We start from the raw sequence: 19,318 nt of genomic DNA, 5'->3' as shown, positions 1-19,318 counted from the left end.
ATGACTCATTTTTCTAAACCTTTTACACATAAATAATGTAGAAGTGTGAATATTTATCAGTCACAATGAGGGAGGCGTGGCCTCTGTGCATGTAAGTGAAGGAGGCGTGGCCTCTGTGCATGTCAGTGAAGGAGGCGTGGCCTCTGTGCATGTCAGTGAAGGAGGCGTGGCCTCTGTGCATGTCGGTGAAGGTGGTGTGGCCTCTGTGCATGACAGTGAAGGAGGCGTGGCCTCTGTGCATGTCAGTGAAGGTTGTGTGGCCTCTGTGCATGTTAGTCAGTGAAGTAGGCGTGGCCTCTGTGCATGTTACTCTCAGTAAAGGAGGCGTGGCCTATGTGCATGTTACTCAGTAAAGGAGGCATGGCCTCTGTGCATGTTACTCTCAGTAAAGGAGGCATGGCCTCTGTGCATGTTACTCTCAGTAAAGGAGGCGTGGCCTCTGTGCATGTTACTCTCAGTAAAGGAGGCGTGGCCTCTGTGCATGTTACTCTCAGTAAAGGAGGCGTGGCCTCTGTGCATGTTACTCTCAGTAAAGGAGGCATGGCCTCTCTTTATGTTGTTCTCAGTAAAGGAGGCGTGGCCTTACATAATCTGAAAAAAAAAGTTAAATATTGTTTGCTGTAAACCTGATTCTAATTTCCCGGATTGTTGATGTCATATAAGAGATCCACACTGTAGAGAAAGACAAATATACTCGTCTAAAGTGCAACTGGAAATATTTTACAAACCTCACAGAACAATGCAAGCTATCAGACATGGCCTAGTTTATCATAGTGCTGCATTAAAATAACAGGGGGCATAAATCAAAAATAGGAGAAGAGGACAAACAAAAGGAAGATGATGCAATACATTTACAAGCACACACCACTAGGTACATGATTAAATATTTAAAACAACCCAGTGTAATAATAGTATCAATTTTCAAGCGTCTTTGAAGTGAAACAAAATAGAAAATCTGAATAAATTATAAACATTTCTATTTAAACATAATAGATGTATTCACTGTAAGATGATTAGTTGGAAAGCTGGCTGCATGCCACTTTGGCTTGAGTGCTGACTCTGACCTTTGACACAGCATGTCCAACATGACTCTGGAGTGTAGTCTGACGCTGTGACCCCCTGCTCATGGTTCTACCTCCTCAGACTTCCCCTGGCCGGGTGCCAGACCCTGCTGAGTCCGGTGGTGAGCTGCGGCCCTCCGGGCGTCATGCTGACCCGGCCTGTCATCATCAGCATGGAGCACTGCTCTGATTCCTGCACCGATCACTGGGCCATCAGGCTGAAGAAACAAACCTATGAGGGAACCTGGGAGGTGAGTCCATGATGAAGTATTACACTGTGTGACTGTGGGTCTTCATGCGAAATGTTATAGAGTCAAAAGTTAGTTAAAGATGGATGAGGTGTTGGAGCTATTAGTCGTTAGTTTGACATGAAATCAAACAAATGGTACTGCGGTTGATTCTTTCGGTTTATTGGTTCAAATCTCTAGAACAAGTGGCATTTCTTCAGCTCTACAGCTACGTCCTTTCACGCAGGTTCTCACCTCTATCTAACCTGTGTTCTCATCTGCCTAACAAAAACATACAGAGGTGCTAATCACTGCATCTGTGACTGTCACATTCCTGTGACTAATAGTAGAAAGGACATACCATTGAAGGTAGCATCCAAGTGACAAGCATTTTGTCGCTGTCAGGCGGAATCCTCGTATCTCCAAAACCGTTATTTTTCAGGAAATTAAAAAAATGCCGTACCTTATCTGCAGTGCACAGAGTTTAGTCCGCATTACAGTGGATTGTCGCACTAAAAAAAGATTTTTTTTCCTTTGAGCCCAGTGTTTTGAAGACCTCAGAAGACGTGTTGATTCGTTGCGACTCTTCTTGAGGAGAAATATGCCGCGAAGCTCTCCCGCGGAGTGAGGAAGAGGTGGACAGTTGAAGTGTCCAATGGAGTTATGAGATTTGCGCTCAAGCTATTTTCAAGACTTTAGATTGGTTAATAACTTGTAAAAAATAACAGACCCACGTGGGGACTGACCAATAGCATCGATATGTGAAAAAATATGAAATTGACCAAATTTGGACATACGAGGTTTCCGCCCGACAGCGACAATTTGTTTTTTTTGTTGTTTGTTTTTTTTTTAATGGTACACTATTGATAACAACAAATAATCCCTGCTGTGTGGAGCAGTGTCGGTTCTGTAGTTGGAGCCATTCTCCATCCATCCATCCATCCATCCATCCATCCTCGTCCCCATTCATTCTCTTTTCCTTACTGGATTGAATCGGAAAGGATTTGAGCTGTATCTCCATCATCGTCTCCTCAAACACGTCACGTAATCCTCTAAAGAGCATTCCCCAGGAAAGAGATTGAAGAAGGAGGGAGAGAGAAAGGATGAAGAAGCAGAACAGGGGGTGGCAGTGGGAGTGAAGGTCCTCTTTCATGTTCGATATTCTGCATAAATTATTCAGGCCGCCCGGTGTGGCAGCGGCGGGGCGTCTGCAGAATGAATTGGCCTGTCTCTGGCTGAGGTTAGACGAGGACTTTTAATCATCTTTTGGCACAAATATAGCCCAGGTACCCCAGACTCAGGCAGGAAAACGGGGAACTTCGTTCTCCGCCGAGCCCTCGCAGGCCGACTTAGAGCAATTAATTTCTCCAGAGAGCATCTGAAGCGACAGGAAGAAAGGCTGAAATATAGTCCCTTGTCGATATCGAACCAACTGAATGGGGACGTTCAAGAAAAACAATAAGAGGAAGGGAGGAAAAACGTTCGGATGGGAAAAAAATCCGTCTTCATAGCGGGTGGATGTGAAAACGGCTCATGTCGATAGTAATTTTATTGATGAACACAACAGCTCATTTCATCGATCAGCAGGATGTCATTTCCTGGCCGGAGGTCCTGAGGTGTGTGAGGTTGATTAGATTGAGAAAGCGGGTGTGCTCGTCACTGAAGCTCCCTTTTGCCTTTTGGTCTAATTAAAGCCACTCTGGGAAGCCATAAGATGATTGTATTGGAGGACAGGTTTAAAAATAGCATGTTTCATCAGGAGATGTAGATTACTCTTCATTCATCTCTTCAAGGCTTTTTGTTATTGCTTGTGAAATATTTGCGGTTTTTGGCTCTAACTCTCATTTCACTCACGAGTCAGGAGCTCGTACCTTAGCCTTAATTAATGCATTTTCACAGCAGTTAAAGCAGAGCGCGTCTAATTGTATAAGCGGCTAATTGATTAACAAACGGGACCGGGGATAAACGGTGAGGGATTGGTTGCAGTGTTGCCTTGGCGACGTTAACGAGGGAGGTCAGGTCAATCTGCCCTGACCGGGATTGCATCTTTGGAGCTGTCTGTGAGAAATGTTCACAACGACGCAGCATGCGACTTGGCTTTTTTTTCTCTCTCTCTCTTTTTTTCATTTTAATGGCTGTAATATCAAACAGATAAGGAGGAAATTGCCACAGGAACACGAATTGGATTTATTTGATCTGATGAATTCCAAGGTCTTTTATTTTTCTTCTGCGAATGCCTCTGCTTCAGAGATGTGTGTGTTTTGTTCGTTTGTGTAGCAAATATCAAACATAATGCACGTCAAACAGGCCACTAACAAGATGAATATGAGCACAGGTAATTACAAATTAGCCCAGCAATTCACGTTAATTAATTCGACATGATCAAAATAAGATATTAATTACTCTCGAGAAAAAGCACAATGAAACCGAAACGTTTCTCTACAAGCCCATGTTGACACCTTCCCTGCCCTGCCCTGCCCTGCCCTGTGTGAACTGTGCTTTCACCCCGTTCCCTTGTGTATGTTAGGACGTGCTGCTGCTCGGAGAGGAGTTGGTGTCTGAGCCATTTTACTGCCAGCTGGAGGCTGAGATGTGCCGCATGTTCACCGAGCAGCTCGGACGCTTCGCGTTGGTTGGCGAGTCCCTCAGCATGGCAGCAGCGAAACGCCTCAAACTGCTGCTGTTTGCCCCAGCCTACTGCTCCACGCTCGAATACACCATCCGTGTCTATTGCACTGACGACACACACGACCTTATCCAGGTGAGTAGCCCTGACCTTGATTTAAAATAAAACCGTGTGATTCCCGTTAATACGCAGCTTGATCCTATAGTTTATTTTACCCTGGAACATAACATCAAAAGCAGCAGCCACAATGTTTAGATGCTCTAAATATATGCCGTGAAGCTCTCCCACGGAGTGAGGAAGAGGTGGACAGTTGAAGTGTCCAATGGAGTTATGAGATTTGCGCTCATGCTATTTTCAAGACTTTAGATTGGTTAATAACTTGTAAAAATAACAGACCCACATGGGGACTGACCAATAGCATCGATATGTGAAAAAATATGAAACTGACAAAATTTGGACATACGAGGTTTCCGCCCGACAGCGACGATATATATATATATATATATATATATATATATATATATATATATATATATATATATATATATATATCTCAAACTAATTTGATAATATGTTAATATGGAGTGGTCAATTATTGATGACATTGGAAGGCAAACTGCAGCGAGTGATGATGGTAGATGGCATAGTGTCTGAGTTGTGATTGGTCAATATTTTGATTGAGAAATGGTGGATATATTAGTGGAACGAGGTTGGTGATGTGGCTGGTACTTGTTGTATGTTGAAGGATGAGGGATGTTTGGTGGATATGTTGGCCTAATGAGTAGTGATTAGTTGCAGTGTTGGTGTAATTAAAGGTGATTGAAGCATTAGATGATACCGTGGCGTAGTTGCTGCTGATTGGCTGTAATCAGTAGAAATTGGTGCCCTGGGGTGAAGTGTGGCTGTTGGTTGGTGGAACCTGTTAACGGTTCATATTTTTGCTTGACTGGTGGATGCATTAGTATTATGATTGATAACTGGTTGCCATGGTGTACCGAGTAATGAACGAGCGCTATGCTCGCATATGGTATCGGTGTCGTAATCAGGATTAGCCGAGAAGGAAAATGAGCGTTGGTTGATTCAATGGTGTAATGGCTGCTGATCTTGTGATTGTTACTATTCTTGTGTGATGAATGATGATAGGTTCTGTTCCTCTTCTGTTTTGTTCTCCATTTGCTTGTCATCTGGCTGCTTATGTCTGTATTTCTTTGGCATATTTCCCTTCTCCTTTTTTTTCCCTCATGAACGGATCAAGAATAATCAGGAGCTAATGCCGACGCTGGCTCCCTGGAGAAGCACATTTGAGTAGCCTTTAAGATTTCATTTGCATGGTTAATTAGTAAATGAAAAAGAGAAGCTGTGTGGCTGCCGTCCCGAGTCCGCCACAAGAGAGAGAAGCGTAGAGCGTAGTAATCACCACTCCAACCTCACGCAGCACTGCCAGAGCAGGGGAAAAAGAAAGAGCGCATGTGAAACGACATGCGGAGATTCAGAGAAGTTGCGTGATGGGCGGGTGATGGAAATTCAGGGGAAGGTCAGAGAGAGATGGACGGAAAGAGAGCCAGAATATCCACGCACATCTTAGAGGATTGTGGACAGTGGCGTTTGGACCCAGAGCCTCAATTAGTCCAAATGAAGAAAGTTCTCAGGAACACAAGGTCCTCTGAAGCTTCATGAGAAACTCCAGCAGCTACTGATCTCCAGCCAAACCGTGTCCTCGGCACCCACACTCGTTATGAACTCATTAGGAGCTCCATAAGGCTGCGAGATGCAAGCTGTTGATGTGTAATGCAAGTGTTTTTCAGTGTATTATATATATAGCATCATTAAACACTGGGAAAAAGTGGAACATTAAGTAAATAGGAGTAATATAAAGAAAAGAGAGCAATAATGGACTAGTGCAGCGCCTGACCTTGACAAGCACTAGAGATGTGTGTGTGTGTGTGTGTTCATGCTAAGCTCTTTTGTCCTTATTTTTTCCCAGCTACACTCCCAGATGTCTGTGGTAAGCCACAGTGGCCTCATGGGATATGCAGTCTTTTTGGGCTGATGTAGTAATATAGTGCTCCAGTTCCTTTGAGAATCTGATCTACACCATTCGCTGTTTTGTAAGAAAACAAGTACACGCCTAACAGGTGCAGCGAGCTCTTTCTCCAAAATTTACCCCCTCCGGAGTGACTGATTGGCTTCTTGTACAGTCACAGGTATTCATTTATTGTGATTGTCTTTGGATTATTATGCTAATCAGCACTAGTCAGAAGAGCGTGTTGTAGAAACAGGTAGCAGATGATCGAATGCCTGAGACGCATATTTATCTCTGGCGACGTGTTAATTGTATTGTGTTATAGGCTGCAATGATTGCCAAAGACACACACACACACGCACACACACAGACACATCTTACCATAATACCAAATTAACTTTTGCACTGAGCAGGAAATAAGCACCGCTGTTACTGTTCAGCTGAACACTCGCTACCTCACGCTTCAGGCACATTTCACCCAAAAGGATTGCAGCGAGGTGCAGTTTGTTTTCTGGAATATTCTGAAGAGTGCTAAAAGGTGGCAGCCGTACACGCACAACAGCTCTAGAGGGATTTCTTATTTGTATTTGAAGTATATATATGTGTGTGTGTATATATATATATATATATATATATATATATATATATATATTTATATATTTTTTTTTTTTTTCTCAGGGTTATGACGATTTTTTCAATACACTTCGGCACAAAATTTATTCCGCACGGTGGAAACGTGTCCAGATTCGTTTTAAATCAGACAGCCAGAAGATCCCACTCTCTACCTCACTCCGCTCTGGCCGACAGCAGGGCAGGAAGGGCGGCTTTTCATCTCCCAATTAAACCCGATTAGAAACAGCATAATTGTGTTTGATCGTTAAGTGTCGTCATGACACCCAGGAGTCAGCGACATTTCAGTTCACAGGCTCTCAATAAGCGAGTGGCCCTACGGGACCAATTAGATCAATATTTAACACGCAGCTCGCTATTCTCCAGCGCTGCTGCTGCCGTGCCTGTGGACTGGAATAATATGGAAGGTTATGAGTTCAAATCCCAGTGCAGCCACAGAGACAGAGACAGAGTTGGACCTGAGCGCTAGACCCTTAACCCTTAGACTGCTTAGACGTCAGCGTTGAGTGGACCGTGTTGTGACAGCTCTGTGCTCAGGTTGTGTCTCCTTCGTATGAACAAGTAAAAAAAAAAAGTGCGGATGTGGCACAGAGTTACTGTTATATATTACTCAGTACTCACTTACACACTTCTCCCAGTTTGTACCCATTTACTGTTAAAAAAAAGTGATCTGTTATCACCAAGATTAGGATCGATGCCTCAGTAATCGAAAGATTTCCCAGACGAAAAATGATTTTTATCTGAAGTTCTTGTAAATGTAAATCTGTAATGTTGGCCTTTGTGTGCACCCAAAACCACACACACACACACACACACACATCCTGTCTTACCAGCTAGAGCCACTACATGGAGCTGTATTTCTAATCAGGAGTAATGGAGCTCAATGAAATCTACAGAACCTGTTATTATCTTCCCCTGTGGTTTCCTAAAGCTGTTACACCAAGCAATATTAAACGACAGGCTAATAGATAAACGTGTGAAACAGCCAGCAAATGCAAACGATCCGTCGAACCGACCAAAAAGCTGCATGGAGAAAACGACGCACTAATCCATAACCTGTGTGGCGACGTCTCGTGACATCATTACTGACGTGACTCCTTCCACAGATATTAAACATCTGCTCGGAGAAAACTTTACTCTATTAACAAGGAAACAAAGATTTTTTTATTTTATTGATTTCTAAGTGGGGGGCATGGTGGATTAGTGGTTAGCACGTTCGCCTCACACCTCCAGGGTCGGGGGTTCGATTCCCGGCTCCGCCTTGTGTGTGTGGAGTTTGCATGTTCTTCACGTGCCTCGGGGGTTTCCTCCGGGTACTCCGGTTTCCTCCCCTGGTACAAAGACATGCATGGTAGGTTGATTGGCATCTCTGGAAAATTGTCCGTAGTGTGTGAGTGCGTGAGTGAATGAGAGTGTGTGTGCCCTGTGATGGGTTGGCACTCCGTCCAGGGTGTATCCTGCCTTGATGCCCGATGACACCTGAGATAGGCACAGGCTCCCCGTGACCCGAGGTAGTTCGAATAAGCGGTAGAAAGTGAGTGAGTGATTTCTAAGCTATTCAGAATGTAACGTTATAGAAGCTGCCATCTTGGAAAACATCCCAAAACAGTTTTATCTCAATGCAGCTTGATAGCGTTCAACCAACCAGAATTTTATACACCGATCAACATTAAAACCACTGACTGGTGAAGCAAATCACTTGGATGTTCTCGTTACAGTGTTACCTGTTACTGAGGAAGCAGGAAAATTGGGTAAGGATCTGAGCGACTTGGACCAGTTCTGAGTCTGCTGTTTACATGACTGGATCAGAGCTTCTCTAAAACCGAGGGCCTTGTGAGGTGTTTTCTGTATGCAGGGGTTAGTATCTAGCAAAAAAATGCCCCTATGTAGGACACTGACAGGGTCCAGGGTAGAGGTCTTCTCGGGTCTAAAGAAATGTACCTGACCCAAAGTGACCCGAGTCCGACGTGCATAATTTTTTTTTTTTTAAGAAAGACCCGACCCGAGACAAACCCGAAAAAATGTAGACCCGAATCCGACCCGACCGGTTGGCAATTTTTTTTAACCCGACTGGACCCGAATGTTGCACACACCGATGCAGCCCTGCACGCACCAGTCAGTCATTAAAGTAACCGCTACAGCGTCGATTCAGAATTGATTGACAGGTCTGTTTCAACGAAAATTAGCTTACTGCCAGCAACATAACGTCACAAGCGGTCTTGGCAAACAGAGGAGAGGTCGGAAAAGTACTTGAGTCGAGATACACACACGCGAGATACAGTAGTTCGGGTGTTCTCGGGTCCGTTCGGTAAAAACACATTTTTACAGAGACCCGATGCCGCTATTATTATACCGACCCCTGTCTGAGGCACACGTGAAACTTTATCTACAATTCTATCCACAATTTTATCTACAATTCTTCTTTATCTACAATATTACAAAATTTTAGGGCTTGTTAGATTCATTTTTTTAAACCTATTAGTGATGAATGATGGTTGAAAGCAGGAATTGGAGGAAATCAGGCTTGTTTTTATAGGACACGTCTTAGTGGACGAGTTCCTCCCTCGCTCCATGATGAAGCATTTGATGGTTTTATAAAGTTTGATGGTTTATTTTGGAGCTCGCTTATTAAACTAGCCGTGGAGCCGCGCTGACGTGTTGTCCCTGAGATTCACCGAACGGCGTGTCTAGACTGCAGATGAGACGCTGCTGGGGATTTTTCTTTTCCTCTCTGAATCTGTCAGTAATGTCTGGTGTTTCGAGTGCTGACTCGACGTATTGCTTGTGTGTGTGTGAATGGCAGCGCTCTCCAGTTTGACCTTTGTCTAAAAGCAGAGTATAATTTTGTGTGTGTGCGTTGGTGAGAAAGCGCAGCGTCAGCTCCATGACGTAAAGTTTAATGTGACACTCTGCTTCATCGAGAGGAGGCAGACGGAGAGCGAAAGAAATGACACGTCGCAGTGTTGCACTTACTTTTTCACCATGATTTATCAAGAGCAAAGTGCATCTTCTCCGTGTGTGTGTGTGTGAGAAACGCAGCTGCCTCTATGCTCACACTCGAAGTTATTAATCAGAGATGAGGGAGGCTGTGGAAGACACACTGATGGGCTCGATCCATCAGAGAGGGAGAGGGAGAGAGAGAAAGGGATGAAGAGAGAGAGAGAGAGAGAGAGAGAGAGAAAGGGATGAAGAGAGAGAGAGAGAGAGAGAGAGAGAGAGAAAGGGATGAAGAGAGAGAGAGAAAGGGATGAAGAGAGAGAGAGAGAGAGAGAGAGAGAGAAAGGGATGAAGAGAGAGAGAGAGACACACACACAAACAGAGAGTCTTTTATATATGAATAGAGGAAGACAATAAGAGCAGCTCAGCTCCAGGGAACGCTTAACTATATGCAGATACGTCTTTATAATGAACATCTGCATGTCATCGTTCAAAAAATTCCCGTCTCGAGTGCTCAATTGTTTGTTGACTCCATGCAAAGTCGTCGTTCATCTTCCCAACCGTTTTATTTTCATCACTGAGACCTCAATCTCTTTCAATCACTTCGGAAAAAAACGTGAGCATAATATTATATTATATTATATTTATTATATTATATTTATTATATTTATTATATTAAATTATATTATATATTTGACATGTTCTAAAATCTGAAATCCTGTCGTTATTTAACATCACACGGGAAAGGCAGGTTTTATTATTATTCATTCATCACGTCATGATGTGTGTTTCAGGTCACATGACCATGTGTTCTTCAGGTCACTTTATTTATTTAACGTCTAGACAATTAAACACACATCATAAATCGTGAGAAAAAGACATTTGATTTTCACATATTAACATCAGACGCTTCACTCGCTTTAACCTGATTTATTTATTCCACACTTTGCCAGACCTTCCTTTTCTCCCTTTTACCTTTCTCTTTCTTTCTCTATTCTCTCTCTCTCCCTTTTTCTTTCTTTCCCTTTTTACAGACACACACAGAGACACACACACACACACACACACCCACAGAGACACACACAGAGACACACAGACACACACACACAGACACGCACACACACAGAGACACACACACACAGAGACACACACAGACACACACACACAGAGACACACAGACACACACACAGACACACACACAGACACACACACACACACACAGAGAGACACACAGACACCTGTTTCAGCATCATCAGTAATATTCAATAATAGATTTTATATGCTGCTGGATGAAACAATCTTTTTTTATTTTTATTTCTATGTCATCACATTGAAATGACGAAATTTAATCGATAATCCAGAAGATCCTGTTAGTCCTGTTTTGTCATAAGAACCCTGAGAATAACACTACGTTCTAGATAGAACACATCCTTTTTTTTTTTTTTATTCAGCAAACATTTCTGAGTCAGCTTACTAAAGAAGCTGAAAAAATGCAGAACATTTTTGAGGCATTTGCATATTTTTCTTTATCGCATCACGCACATGAACCGTGTGAGTGTGTGTGTGGAGATAGCACTGGGATCATTGTTATGCTGTTATGCAGGAAAGTTCTAGAACGTTTCACTCAGGTTTCATTTTTCTTCCTAATATCTGTTGGAGGAAAAAGAGAAGGTTTCTTCACCAGACAGAACATTTACAGGTGAGTGGGGAACTGAAGAAAAGTAGGACCTCGAGCGAAATACGACCGGTCAGAGAATCTCCGAGCCAATCGTATGAATTTGTTGATTTACATCACGTGCATAATATTGAGAAAACTTTGGGAAATTAACACTCACCCGTTAATTGTTAGTGAGCGTTAAACGTTAATTTTTTGCTGCTCTGAAACTCATTTACTTATTAACCTTCTTTTAAAATCAAAAGCCTCTAAACCTTTCCTGCTTCTCCAGCCGAGGGACAGTTTTTCGTCTAAGAGTTACCACGATGGCTAACTTCCTTCTGTCACAGGCGGAAAAGGAAGATTAACTAGACGAGATTCTGTCCTCTGTTCCCGGATGGACTGAGCCTATCAGACGCCGAGGCAAACGGACAGAACAGATGAGGCTGAAAAGTTGGAGAACTGCGTCCGGGCCTCCGATAATCCAGTTATCTGTCTCTCTGAAGCTTAACACACTTCTGACCTCAAGGCGAAAACGCTAAGCTGCTTCTCCATCTTCTCTCGTGGAGTTTCTTCTCACCATTTTTCATCGACCCCCCCTTCATATCTCGTCTCTTAAAGCTACAAAATATATATATATATTCTAGGAAGCCGATCAGACGGTGGCCTTTATATCTCGGTGTTAACCGCGACCACATGACATTTCCTATCAGATAGGCTGCTTTTCATTTGGTGATGAACTTGTCGTTGCGTTTGTCCTTCTCCACATCTGCCGTGTAAATAAACGAGAGATCTTATCTGATCCGCCAACGAAGGTGTCGAGCGCTTTCCCCCTCACTCGACTAAATAAAGTTTTAGGGACTTCACTGGGTTTCTTTTTTTTTTTTTTTTCCCTCCAGCGCCGTAAATGTGCTGTTGCACAAAGCAATTTGTTAAGAAGACAATGAGGCGTACAGGAGGCCATTACTCTCTCTGTCGAAACCACATGTGGAAAGCAAACACACAAACAGAGAGTGCATATTTTTTATGTTTTGGGCGTGATGCTGTAAAAACAGCAGGCTGAGACTGACAGATTTATGCGCGCTCGTTAATCTGAAGCTCTCCGGACGCTGGCAGGACGTCCGCATTGGTATTCAGGGTGCCAGGGTTTCATAATGGGATAATTGGCAGGCTCTCGGCTCGATCTGCTGATGGGTCAGAATCTGGATCAAAGTCCACGAGCCACCATTTGCAATGCTAATTTCCAGAGAAGAGTAATTGTGCTTAGAAGAGGACGGTGCTAAACAAGGAGCTTTGGAGCTGCTCTACAGAGCCTTTTGTGTCAGTAAAAGCCACACAGTGAGAGAGATTATATGGCTCTCTACATTCGATTGGCCTCTGCTATTGACTCACGCCACCCCAGACGACTGGAGAGATAACCTCTGACCTTTAGTCTGCACCACGAGGACACAAGTACAGCTTGAAAGACAGTGGGGATGAAAAAACCACTACGGCTTTAAGGAATAAATGGTCGGTTCAGAAGTGTCTCCGCAAAGGGACACGCTTAAAATTGGCCTCGTTATGTCCCTCGTTAGGGAGCGCAGAGACTGGACGATCTTATCTCTTTGTTACCCCGTCGCCTGAAAGAGTGTGTGGCAGTCAGACGTGACGGACGCGGAGTATCCATGCTTTAAATCGATAATTACCAGCTTCCTTACCGGTTGAGCCTGATGCGAGCGGCATAGAAAATGGCGACACGGATAAGAATCGGAGAAATTCTCCATCATAATTAGACTCGCTCTTCGAATTCAACCCGTGCGCATCAGTGTTCACGCAGTAAAGCCTCCACACCATACGGCCACATCCATCTGCCCTTTCCGAGCGTGTTTCTTCCGACATATTAGCTTCATATTCGATACTCCAGAATCCAGCGAAAAAGTGCGCTGCCAGCATGAGCCAGGGATGGGGTGGTGTTCAAGTGCTGCTTCTTCAGACTTTATTTTCATGTCTGTGTACATTAGCTTGTATCTCTCTTTGATATTTGACTTGGTTCTGTTTTCCAAAATAAACAAACCAGTAGCTTTATTGGAAACGCGTCTGCTTGACGTGCCTGTGGATCAGATGGTGTTCAGAGGTCACTGGTTCAAACCCCAGCCAGGTCTCCAGGATGTGCTGAAGGTTCGGGAACGAAGAGAACAACAGAACAAGCGTCCAGTTGAAGGTGCAAGGCATCAGTGAGCTTAATATGTGCTTAAATGAGTTTAATATCCAGCCAACCAGGTTTTTCCTTCCTTAACCCCACAATCATGTTAATGTTTATCTTTAATAGAATGTGATTTATTTTTTTTTTTAATTCATGCAAATAGTTCATTTCCTGTGAGAGTTTCTCAGGAGGCATCGTGGTGTGCTTTTATTACGAATCCCCTGTCTCAGGGAAGCAGCTCTGGGTGACGTGTCGGACCATACCTGAAACTCTGCTGTGTGTCTGTAGGAGGTGATGCAGATGGAGGCACAGCTTGGAGGTCGCCTTATCGACGAGCCACACGTTCTCCTGTTTAAAGACAGCTACCATAACCTGCGCCTCTCTATCCATGACCTGCCACAGGCCCAGTGGAGGAGCAAGCTTCTCACCGCCTACCAGGTAGGAATAAAGTGTTTTGGTTCAATGTAACACATTATCACTAGAGCTGTGGACTTTATGATCTCTCTGATTATCTTTAATCATTCCTTTAAAAAAAAAAAAGTCCTGGGTTCTCTAATTTGACCACGGTGAGTTGATTAAATGACACACAAGACTGAAATTGTTCTATTTTTTTGAGCTGATGTCTGTAGCCTTGTAGCTCGGGTCGACTTTCACCTGGCTTCAGGTAGACGTTCTGCATTAAAAGCTGTACAGAATTCAGAAAACTAGAGTCGCTGAACTGCGCTAAGGGTTTATTTTTTTCCCCTGCAGTATTTTTCGAAGCTCAGATACTTTGCTGTGACAGCATTCCTCTAGGTGACAACCCCTCGTGTGTGTACAGTATATATGTATGTATGTATGTATATATATACATAACACATACACACACACACACACATGAAAATACTTAAACTCTTAACCTATAAACAGACAAGTTGCTAAATGAAGAAGCTTGATAGATTTCTTGAATGTTCAGAAAGGATGTCAGAGCCTGCTGGACTTCTTTAGTGTTATATGAGCATAAAGACCATTAATAGCTCTACAAAGCATTAGCAAGAACCTCTTTCTTTCTTTCTTTCTCTCATTCCTTACTGCTGTGTTCTCATCTCGCTGTGTCTGAGTCATACCCTCGCCCCGCTATTACACTTATTTATCCTTCAAATGGCCCCCAGCTATTGTTTCCATCTCTCTCTCTCTCACTTTTTTTACATAGCTCTGCGTGCATGTTCCACTGCCTGAGTTTGATCATTGGCTCTGTGAGCAGGAGTTTAGCAGATTTCCCCACGGGCGGCACGTTTAAAAGGGCTCTTGATACGTCGCTCCAGCCAGCATCAGGTTTTTAATGCTGCGCCGTTCTGCATAGACGAGCTTTCTAATGGGATATTTCTTCGGTTTGGCCTCATTAGGATCGTTTCTGAACGTGCGGCGACGGAGCTCAGCTCCGTTACAGAGCGAGCAGCCCGAGCCGCAAATCTCACTGTAGATGAGATGTGCACAGATACAACAAATGCTACCAGTCGTATCATTGGAATTTAACCAATGATACGACAGAAAGATGGAATGAACGAGGGATGGATAAAGAGAGAGATTGATGGACATACAAATAAATAGATAATCAGTTCCAGGTAGCTAGAGTGATGGATGGATGGATGGACTGGTAAAAAGGTGTATAACAGGTTAGAGAGACAGACAGACAAATACTTCCAAAATAAGAAGACAAGTAGTAGAAGACAAGTAAGACAAATAGTCCTGACCAAAAGAGGGATAGATAGAGAGTAAGAGGGAGGGATTGATGGAAGGCCAGACACAGATGGGTGGACAGTCAAATATACAGACAGATGGACAGATAAATTAACAGATAGACAGCCACGCTGCAGACAGCTGGATATATGGATGGATAGGCAAATGGATGAATGGAAGGACACACAGACAGTTAGATAGACAGACAGACTTGTAGATAGACAGATAACAGGTTAGACTGACAGAAAAACAGACAGATGGATGGACAGGCAAACAGGCAGCTGTAGAGACAGAGAGTTTAATAGACAGAGGGAGAGAGCTATAGAGACAGACAGGTATATTTACAGACATCCAGCTTGATAAAGGGACAGAAAGACAGGCTAGAGAGAGCAATAGAACGACAAGATGGTAGAGACCGACAGACGGACAGGCAGACGTACATATATAGAGCGACAAACAGGCAGGAATTGAGACAGACAGAATCATCATAAATGGCGTAATGTGAGCGAGTAGCAGTCAGAGTGAAGAAGAGGAAGTGGACGTGTGGAAGATTCACTGCTCACTTTGTGCAGATTTCAGCGCAGGGCAGCTCTTGGCTGTGGAGGGAGTTAAATATAGAGCTGCATGGAAATACTTTCCTCCCTCACTCCTTCTCCTCTAGTCTGTGTGTGTGTGTGCGTGTGTGTGTGTGTTTTAGCGAGAGATGGAGCACAGGTTCTCGTGGGAGAATGAGAGAGTAGAAGGCACAGTACAGAGGTGTAGGAGCGCTCTGGACACACACTCATCTCTTATCTCAGCAATGCTCAACGTAGCGAGAGCTGTGTGTGTGTGAGTGAGTCACTCTGAGCAACAGCTCCCCCTATAGGCACAAAATACCCCCTATGAGAGGTTAGACACTGTGATGAGGAGTCTAGAGGTGGGTGGCTACTGCAGTCATGACCCTATTTTCTAACATTTAATCAAATCTGCTGCATAGCTAATAAAGAGAGGTGTGTGTGTGTGTGTGTGTAAGTTATTATGTGTCATCATAAAAGCATCAGTGTTTGTTCCTGTGATTCATATAGTGTAATGTTTAATGGTCTCAAATGATGGCAGTAATGGGATCGTATTTGTCGCCTTTATTTCAGATTAGTACTTACTGCTTGCCTGGTCCTTAAATCTCCTTCTCTCTCTCACTTATAAACATACACACACACACACCTGAGTCCAGACAGGCTGCACTGATTGCTTACTCATCTATCATATTTTATTGGACTTTCACTTGTCTGCTGCCCACAGAACCCCTCCATCATGACCTGAAGATCTAAAGAACCAGTGATTAATGACTGGTTTACACACTCAACGGGTCACTCTGTCTGCTTTCACGGATGGATGGATGGCTATAGTTAGATAGATAGTTAGATAGATATGGATGGCTAGCGATAGATAGATAGATGGATAGATAGATAGATATGGATGGCTAGCGACAGATAGATAGATAGATAGATAGATAGATAGATAGATAGATAGATATGGATGGCTAGCGATAGATAGATAGATAGATAGATAGATAGATAGATAGATAGATAGATAGATAGACAGAGATGGCTAGCGATAGATAGATAGATAGATAGATAGATAGATAGACAGAGATGGCTAGCGATAGATAGATAGATAGATAGATAGATAGATAGATAGATAGATAGATAGATAGATAGATAGATAGATAGATAGATATGGATGGCTAGCGACAGATAGATAGATAGATATGGATGGCTAGCGATAGATAGATAGATAGATAGAGATGGCTAGCAATAGATAGACAGAGGTGGCTAGCGATAGATAGATAGATAGATAGATAGATAGATAGATAGATAGATAGATGGAATGTGTGACCACACAATTGCAGTACAGACATCTGGTGGAATGTTTATGTCTTTACTAAAGTGTGTATTGTCCACACATTTCCCTTATGTACCGTGTGTGTGTGTACACAGGAAATCCCGTTCTATCACATCTGGAGCGGCACACAGCGGAGTTTGCACTGCACCTTCACTCTGGAGCGTATGAGTGTTAGCACGTGTGAGCTCTCCTGCACGCTGTGTGTGTGGCAGGTGGAGGGTGAAGGCCAGAGCTTCAGCCTCGACTTCAACATTTCTAAGGTAACACAGCTGGCTGTTTACACTCACAGCGCATCACTCAGCGCTGGCACCGAACCCAACTTGTTAGCTAATGCTCATCAGTTACATCGAGGGAAAAGTGCTTCACTAAAGTGTGCGTCTCTGAGATGTTTCCGAGACATTCAGTGGGTAATGAATCCTCAAGGGCCCGAGACTTCCATCTAAATCAATTTTAGCTGACTCCCTGACAATGGCATTACAGTTAGGCAAAGCAGCTAGTTATGTAGTCGCAAAAACGTATTACTAGTGCGGTTGCCATAGAAACATGTCCCAAATAAACATTTATTTAGAGCAGAAGGGTTGTGATCATAAAGCGTAAAATTAGAGCGGGTTAAAGATTTACATTCGCCTCTTCCTCCAGCTTTAAAGAATCAGTTTGAAAGGAACTTTCACAGACAAATGTTGTTTCTGTGATGATCCTGACGTGATGTTTGTCATTAGAACAACCACATAATGTTCATGTTCATCTCTAATGACTTACCGAGCTGCTGCTAATATGGGATCTAACCGCTAGGTCATGTCCACACTAATCCAGATATATTTGAAAACGGAGTTTACGTCTAAAAACGCTCCGCGTCCACATTATCATTTTCAAACGTTTTCCAAAATTTGCTCATCCACACTGAAATGTATGAAAACGCTTACATCTCCCTACTGAGCATGAGTAAAGCTTCGACCTGCGTCATTTCTGCTAGGCGTTTATTTACCTTCGACTGCATTACAAGACTAAAAATGCGTCATAGTATTCAAAAGCCTCCGTCTTCACAGTCCGCACTAAGACGCGAAGACAGCGTTTTCAAATTTATCCGCTTTGGAGAGCGTCTTCCAACAGCTACGTTTTCGTTGACTTAAAACGCTGTCTCAGTGTGGACGAAAGGCCAAAACTGAGAGAAAAATATACGTTTTCAAACGAAAACGTATTAGTGTGGACATTGCCTTAGTCTGGCTAATTATCGGGGCAACTTTATTCCCTCCCCCTGTGAGCACGTATGATATGAAGAGTTAGTAAAGATGATCCACATTCCATCGTATATTGAAGATGTTGTGTTTCAGAATGGGGTGCCATTATTTTTTTTTTTTTTTAGCATGGCTTGTAGTTTTTGCTCATTTTCCACTTAAATTAGCAGTAAATAGTGGAACAATGGAAATAAATGGCAGCTCACTGTGTATGGTGTTGTGGCGCTGCAGGACACCAGGCCACTGGATGCTGATCTCCTGCTGATGGATAAGAGCAGCCCTGCTCTGGCTGGACCCAGCGCCTTTCAGATCCCCTACCTCATCCGGCAGAAGATCTGCAGCAGTCTGGACGCGCCGTGCCCTAACGGGGCCGACTGGAGACTCCTCGCCCAGAGACTCAAACTCGAAAGGTAACGACTTTCACTAGCACACGACTGCAAATTGCTGTGTTTCAGTAACACACAAGTTTAGATAAAGCTCAGCAACAGCTCTAATAATGAAAAGTGAGACCCAGGAGAAGGTCCGAACCTTTACGTAATATAACAGAATCACTTCCTGTGAAGTGTGTTTTGTTTTCCTTTTTGTAAAATCTCCTGCAACAGTGACTCACACTCCTGGCTACAAGTTTCAGAATCTTGCAAAGAAGGATACAAGCTGATCAAGTAATGAAGTGCCCCAAGCTCTTCAGAACAATGAGCTGTACAAGACACTGGGGGGTAAAAAAGATTCAAGGAATCAACTCGTGTTTTTTTGTATAACGGGAGAAATAAACATGAACGTTAGGTGGCTAGAAGTCAAGCAGCATCTCATTAGGGAAGAAGGCAGGAAAGTCGCTGACTGAAGACGTTTCTTTTAATCGCAGGTCTGTCATTAAAGCCTTCGCATGAGACAATTTATCAGTGTGTGGTAAAGAAATCCAGCATTAGCGTGTTGTTGGTTTCCGTTCAAACTGGCGAGCGTGAGCTCTTGTACTCTACAGTCTTCCACAGCCTATTGAAATCAGGCTGAATCCGCAGGCAATGATTTAATTAGACTCCTAGTTAACTTCCTCTATCTAATGAAGCATAATGCGTAGACTTCATTTGTCCAATCAGCTTTACCTGGTCCAATTAATTACCCATTTAAAGTATCAGCGATTTGCTC

The 19,318-nt window shown here is 43.3% G+C and overlaps 1 protein-coding gene across 6 annotated transcripts in view; it reads left to right on the top strand.

The window, feature by feature from the left end:
* unc5a (unc-5 netrin receptor A) overlaps positions 1-19,318 on the top strand; it is a 184,068-nt gene that overhangs the window by 159,741 nt on the left and 5,009 nt on the right. For all 6 annotated transcript variants that reach the window (XM_060892717.1, XM_060892719.1, XM_060892716.1 and 3 more), the window contains 5 exons: positions 1,144-1,312; positions 3,816-4,049; positions 13,629-13,778; positions 17,036-17,200; positions 18,407-18,585. In XM_060892717.1, the coding sequence (XP_060748700.1) occupies positions 1,144-1,312; positions 3,816-4,049; positions 13,629-13,778; positions 17,036-17,200; positions 18,407-18,585 (897 nt within the window). The remainder of the gene's footprint in view (positions 1-1,143; positions 1,313-3,815; positions 4,050-13,628; positions 13,779-17,035; positions 17,201-18,406; positions 18,586-19,318) is intronic.

This window comes from Tachysurus vachellii, chromosome 18, assembly GCF_030014155.1.
Source record: "Tachysurus vachellii isolate PV-2020 chromosome 18, HZAU_Pvac_v1, whole genome shotgun sequence".
NCBI lineage: Eukaryota > Metazoa > Chordata > Actinopteri > Siluriformes > Bagridae > Tachysurus > Tachysurus vachellii.
The sequence above is the reverse complement of the archived record's forward strand: the minus strand, read 5'-3'. Positions and strand labels throughout refer to the sequence as shown.